Source organism: Microtus oregoni, unplaced genomic scaffold (genome assembly GCF_018167655.1).
Source record: "Microtus oregoni isolate MIOR12 unplaced genomic scaffold, Mior012 000020F_ref0000438, whole genome shotgun sequence".
Classification (NCBI taxonomy): domain Eukaryota; kingdom Metazoa; phylum Chordata; class Mammalia; order Rodentia; family Cricetidae; genus Microtus; species Microtus oregoni.
The window spans coordinates 2,906,286-2,912,285 of NW_024543079.1; the positions used below are offsets into that span (position 1 = coordinate 2,906,286).

Below are 6,000 nucleotides of genomic sequence, written 5' to 3' on the forward strand. Positions count from 1 at the left end.
CAACTGCCTGTAACTCTTGCTCCAGGGGATCTGGTGCCCTCTTCTGGCCCCTTTGGGTACTGCATTCATGTGCACATATCCCTCCCTGACCATACACACACATAATAAAAAACAAAGCTTTTTTTAAAAGGCACAAAGTCTGATGAACAGGGCGGTCAGCGGATCTTCATGCGTGCATGCTCAGCTACTGTAGGCTCGGCATTCACCCCTGCATCTGAAACATGAGACAGCAAGAGAGCCAATTGAGGTTTGCTTTCTGCTCATATTTGTGCCCTAATGTATCAATCACACCAGGACAGATTGTCTCATTCAAATCAATAACTATGATAGAACCTTGCAGTTCCTGCTTCATCCGGTTTAGGCAGACAAAAGAGGGCTCTAGGTGTTTAGCATGGCACCGGGATCATGGCGTCTCAAAAAATGAGTGAATTTGTTGTGACCACCGTCATTGTGATCCCCTGATAGGAAGCTCTCAGCCAGTGGTGGTTGTGACAGCTCCACCCACTGGGGATACAGGTAGTAAAACTTATCTCAGAGAAACTCTCCCTCCAGAGCTGGGAGAGTCAGCTTGTCTTTACTCCCTTTGACCTCACAGGAGAACCAAGCCCGAAGCGGGACCCTGGTGAGGGTCGCTTCCCCTTAAGTCTTGTGGGCCACTTTCCCTCAGCTTATCCATTTACCTGCTCCTCTTTCAGTGAGAGGAGAAAGTCCTTGCTGTGTGCGCATCGTGGTTTCAGGCCCCTGAATTGAGGTGGGGGACAGTGATGAGGCATGGGACATTAGGATCACATGGACAGCAGTGAGTCATAAGGCAGAGCCCGTCATTGTGTCTTTGAGGCAATGATGGCATCCCAGACATGACAGCTTTATGTGTCTCCAGTAGGTGGCGGTAGACAGTGCTGCCTTGCAAAGATGGCCCTTGGTGACAGTTGCGTCACATATAAGAAGTCTTGAGGGAGTGGTGCAGGTTTTAATTTTACAGACCAAGGCTAACTATAAGAGTTTTAAGCTTAGGAAAAGGGGGTACAGGCTTGCTCAGAGGCTGGAAGAGACAGTCTTGTCGCCATGAGCACTGTGATGCACCTGGGACTTAGGGTTCTCCAGGTGGCTGTGGGTGTAGGGTTAGAGACTCGTGGCCGGGGCCCTCCCTCAGGCAGGAGAGCAGGGGAACCACACTCTGGCTCATACACGATGAGGAGATGACTGCCACAGACACAGCCACTCAGCCCCACTCGGCTCTGAGCTGTCCTCACCTTCCCGGGCTCTACCAAGCCCAGAGCAGCACGCAGACTGAAGCACCCTTTCTTTCTCCCTGCAGATTTGTGGTTCTCCTGCTGACTCACTTTGACCTGGAGCTGGGCAGCGAGGACACAGAGGTCCCTGAGTTTGACCTCAGCAGATACGGCTTTGGCCTGATGCAGCCAGAAGAGGACGTGCCCATTCGTTACCGTATCAGGCTGTGACCTGTGCAGCAGACACCTCACTCCCCTGGGGCCTCCTGACTTCCCGTGCCTTCGTCATTGCCCCCCTGTTGCTCTCCTAGAATGATGTGTCCAGAGGAGGGGCCATAGAAGTCATAGAAAGCAGGAAAAGCCAATGAAAACTCTACATCCCTCTGTGAAGACTTGCTTCCAAACCCCCTGTCCTGTGGTACCCACAGTCCCCAACACCATGTCCCTGACTCCCAGCAGTCACCCTCCTTACCTTCATCAGCCGTTGTAGTCCAGGCCTTGGCCAGCATGGCAGAAATGGGTCCTGGGAGGATCCATGAAGATTTGTCAATGTGTTTTAAGTTCTGTCCCTAGATTATTAAAGAGACATGGCCCTCCCTCTATTCACATGGATGCCTGGGAAGATGCAGGCTGTACTCTGAGGGATAAGGTCCTCTGTCCTTGAGTCACAGGAAGTAGGTAGCAGGGCTTTCCTTCTGCTAAGACTGGGGTGGAGTGTGACCTGGAGAGACCTGGCCCTGTGAGGTGTTTGGAGAGCCAGTCTAAGGACTATCCCTGCACCTCAACGTACAAGCCCCAGCTACGATGTGCACAAGCCGGCATAACGGCTTTGGCCAGCTTGCACTTTAAATATCAACACAGCGAGGCATGGGGGCTGTGAGGCAGAGACAGGCACGCAGATCTGAGTTCCAGGATAGCCAGGGCTGCACATGCCCTGGCCACACTGGGCCACGGTCCCAAGAGTAGCTCTGCCAGGGATCCCCAGCGCTCCCCTTCCTAGGGCAAGGTTTTGGCCGAGTCAGCATCAACACCCATAGTTCCTTCTGGTTCTGAAAGCACTGGAGTCTGAACCCCTGTTCTGGCTCTTGGGGGCACAGGTGGATGCAGTGACAGGAACCAGCTAGCTTGTCCTCAGGCCACGCTGCACACCCTACTCTGAGCGCCCCAGCCTTTGTATGAAGTCTGGTGCAAACTCACCTTTGTCTATTTTAGGAGCAAGGGAGCAAGGGCTATGGCTCGCAAACCTCCCTGTAACTGCCGACATGCTCACTCACTGTTAGGTCTTGTTTCTCAAGTGTCTTTTTTTTTTTTTGGAAACAGGGTTTCTCTGTGTAGTCTTGACTGTCCTGTAACTCACTGTGTAGACCAGGCTTGTCTTGGACTCCCAAGATCCGCCTGCCTCTGCCTCCCGAGTGCTGGGATAAAAATGTGTGCCACGGCACCCTGCATCCTAAGTGCCTTTAGTGCTGAAACAGGCACAGCAGACCTGTATTTTCATTCCTCACAGCATCGTGGAGAAGATAGGGTGTTATGCCAGCTTTCCAGATGAGAGAGCCAGCTCAGAGAGGTTAAGTGACTTCCCTGGGGTCACACAACTCTTGCCAGTAGAGCTCAGACTATGCACCTCCCCTAGAAGCAGATGTCAGGTGAGCAGTGTGTGCTTCATTCCTAGGGCTCTAGGGGTGGCAGTGGGACACTTCTGTTTGGCATTGGAGAGCTGACAGCCGGAAACACCCAAGCGTGGTGCAGTTTATGAGACACAGGCACATCTGTGATGCGGTCCTTTTAGGTGGAAAGACAGAAAAAGCCCTGCGCCTGTGTGGTCCAGGGTTCACCTCTTGGAGCTTCCCTGGCCCTGGGTCTCCAGGCACCCTCAGGATTCCCGGATAGACAGTGTGATTGGCAGGAGTCTGGGCATCCCCAGGGAAACCCATCTTCATGCTTGGGTGACCCCCCACTGCTGCCTGCTTCTTATCTTTGCAGGAAATCAGAGCTGGCAAGCCTCCTGTGGGAGGATGAGCCAGTTTCCATGGCAACCCCCAGTTGCCTCCTCACGGCTGGAAGGGGAGGAAGAAAGTGGCAGAAATAGCTGCTGAAGGTCTCACAGGCTTCAGTTCTGGTGTGCTAGAGGGAAGCCCTTCAGAGCCCCATCCTAATTGAATCCGGCTGGACTGGTCCCAAGATGCTCACCTGGCTCAGCGAAGGGCTAGTTCCCTTTCAAGGTGGTGTCTCCTCAGCCACAATCATGAGGGAAGTCAAGTATGAGGAAGATGGTTAAGGCCAGGCAGCTCTGGCGGGGACCTGAGGTGCTGAAGCAGCACCCAGAGGACTCATGCCTGCCCTCATTTCATTTCCTCCCCCTTTCCATTTCTTCCCTTCTTTAAATTCTGGGAATTTAGCTCAGTTGGCAGAGTGGTTGACTTGCACACACAAAGTCATCTCCAGTTCTGCATAAACTGGGTTATGGTGAGGCACGCCTGTAATCCCAGCAAGGTGAAGGCAGGAGGATCAGGGGTTCAAAAGCCATACTTGGCTACACAGTGAGTTTGAAGTCAGCTTGGGCAACACAAGATTGTCTGAAGGAAGGAGGAGTCAGCAGCTTAGAGAGGAGAGACGCATTAGCCACCTGCGTGGGCAGGCCCTCTGCTCTCCACTCCTGGCTGTGGGCTGGGTGGCAGGATGTGTGCTGGTGTCTTCAGGTCGATCTGTGGCGCATTTCCTGGGCCACCTCATTGTGTGTCTGCTGCTATGTGCTGGACATCAAACCTTCTCCTTTAAGCAGATTCGCTTGTTTGCCCTATGCTGCCAGGAGTGAGCCGGTATCAAGTGTACCCCACAGATCTGTCAAGAATAAACTGGCCCTGGACAGTGGAGGTCAAGACTCTGGGCCCCAGAGCCTGTGTGCCGGGGTTAGATGAGCCAGCGTGCTGGCTGTCTGAGGCCTATCTCATGTCTCTCCTCAAGTTTCTCATTGGCGGACCCACTGTGGGTAAGGGGTCCAAAAGAGGGGTGAAGGGCTCATGGCAGGGGCTGGGGGCCCAGTCTCCGGATAGAGAAGCCTACAATGAGCTCTCTCCTGGGCTTTGGTTTTGATGCTTTTGTTGTTTTTAATAAATACAGCGTCACGGTGTATTTTGTGAGCGTCACGGTGGTGACGCCTTGCCGTTTCAACACAGCGCTCAAGCTTCCTGTCATACCGTCAGATGGACGCGCGCCTATTAAAGTGGCCTTGCTCACCAACTGCCTCTGTGTGATTCAGAAGAGGGAGCTTCTGGGTCTGGGGGTGAGGCGGTCTGCTGGGAGGTAAACAGGAAGCACTATGCCACCAGGTCTCATCCTGGGAGGTCGTTCTTTATTGTAAATAATAAGAGGGGAAGGGCTATAAATAGGGGAGCTTGGAGGGTGGATTATCAAGAAGAGCGATGGGAAGGGAGGTGGGTGGCTGGGTGGCGGGAAGCATTAGGCAAGGGACAGTAAAGAGGAGAGGAGGTGGGACAGACACCAAGCCTGCAGGACAGGGAAGCTGAGCTCTCAGGAAGATACTATACCAGGAGCATCTGCTTGCTAGCCCTTCACCTCTGCAGCTTTGGTTTCTTCTTTTGCTGACTCCTCTTCTGTGTCTTGGAGTTCCCTGGCTCCTTCGAAGGGGAGAGAGATTAGCTTACCTTTAATTGCTCTGCTGGAAGCCTGCGTCTTAGTTGTTCTGTATTTCATCATCTTTTGGCCCCACACCCTGGAAGTCGATGGCTTTCAAAGTCCTGGCCACGGAAAGGCTTCCTCTGTGGGGACTCTCTGGTGGCACCCATATGTCTAGCCTGGAAGAGAACCCAGGAGACCGTGCTGGGGTCTCACAGAGTACAGCCTGCACAAAGCATTATAACACACAAAGGCCTGGGCCATTGTGAGGTGGTGGATGGGAAGGTTCAAGGATGCCTAGGTGGAGGGGTGGATGGATGGGTAGCGGGTAGATGGATGGATGGAGCGATGCATGAGTATCTGTGGCGGATGAGGGGTTGGGTTTGTAGGTAGATGAGTACCAGATGGTGGTGGATGGGTGAGAAGTGGGGGGGGGGGTGGATGGAAGGATAGATGCGTGGGTGAACGGCAGGTAGATGGACGTGTTTAAAGGTAAGTGACATATTGGTAAAAGATAGATGGGCAAGAGGTTGGGTGAATGGGGAGGAAGGTGGACCGTGTGGGGCACACGATTGAAAGAAGACGAGACAGACAGAAGTGAGTTGGCAAGTGTGTGGTGGAGAGAGTGGGTAGATGGCTAAGTGGGACTTGGCGCCTGAGAACACGGAAGGAAGATGGTGAGGCTCCAGGACAGGTGACACACTAAGAGACGGAGGAACAAATAAACATTGGGTTGGCCAGAAAACAAGTTTTGTTCATTTAGGCCAGGAAACCCAGGGCTTGATAAATACAAGCAGACTCTGAAATTAAAAAAGGCAGTCATTGGAGCTGAGTCTGGTGGTGCAAAGCCGGGATCCCACCTACTCACACAGCTAAGGTAGGAGGATGGCGAGTGTGAGCCAGCCTGGGCTATGTAGAGGAACTAGACTCAGACACTGGGTCACTTGGGGTCCTCCAACAGTTTAATGGTCTCATATTGTCCTCAGTGTCTAGTGCAAGGGGGAAATAAAATCAATAGAGCAACACACACAGACACCTCCCCCTGCCCACAGCTCTAATATATAGTACATGGTCAACCAGTCTTGTCGTTATTGTGGTTATTGTGCCAGTGAGTACTTCCCAGAGTTAGGTT

The 6,000-nt window shown here is 52.8% G+C and overlaps 1 protein-coding gene across 1 annotated transcript in view; it reads left to right on the forward strand.

Annotated features, from left to right (window-relative positions):
- Ptgis (prostaglandin I2 synthase) overlaps positions 1-4,463 on the forward strand; it is a 35,245-nt gene extending 30,782 nt beyond the window's left edge. Inside the window, exon 10 of the mRNA XM_041670539.1 lies at positions 1,319-4,463. Within this exon, the coding sequence (XP_041526473.1) occupies positions 1,319-1,463 (145 nt within the window). The 3' untranslated portion in view covers positions 1,464-4,463. The remainder of the gene's footprint in view (positions 1-1,318) is intronic.
- Positions 4,464-6,000: the final 1,537 nt, after the last annotated feature.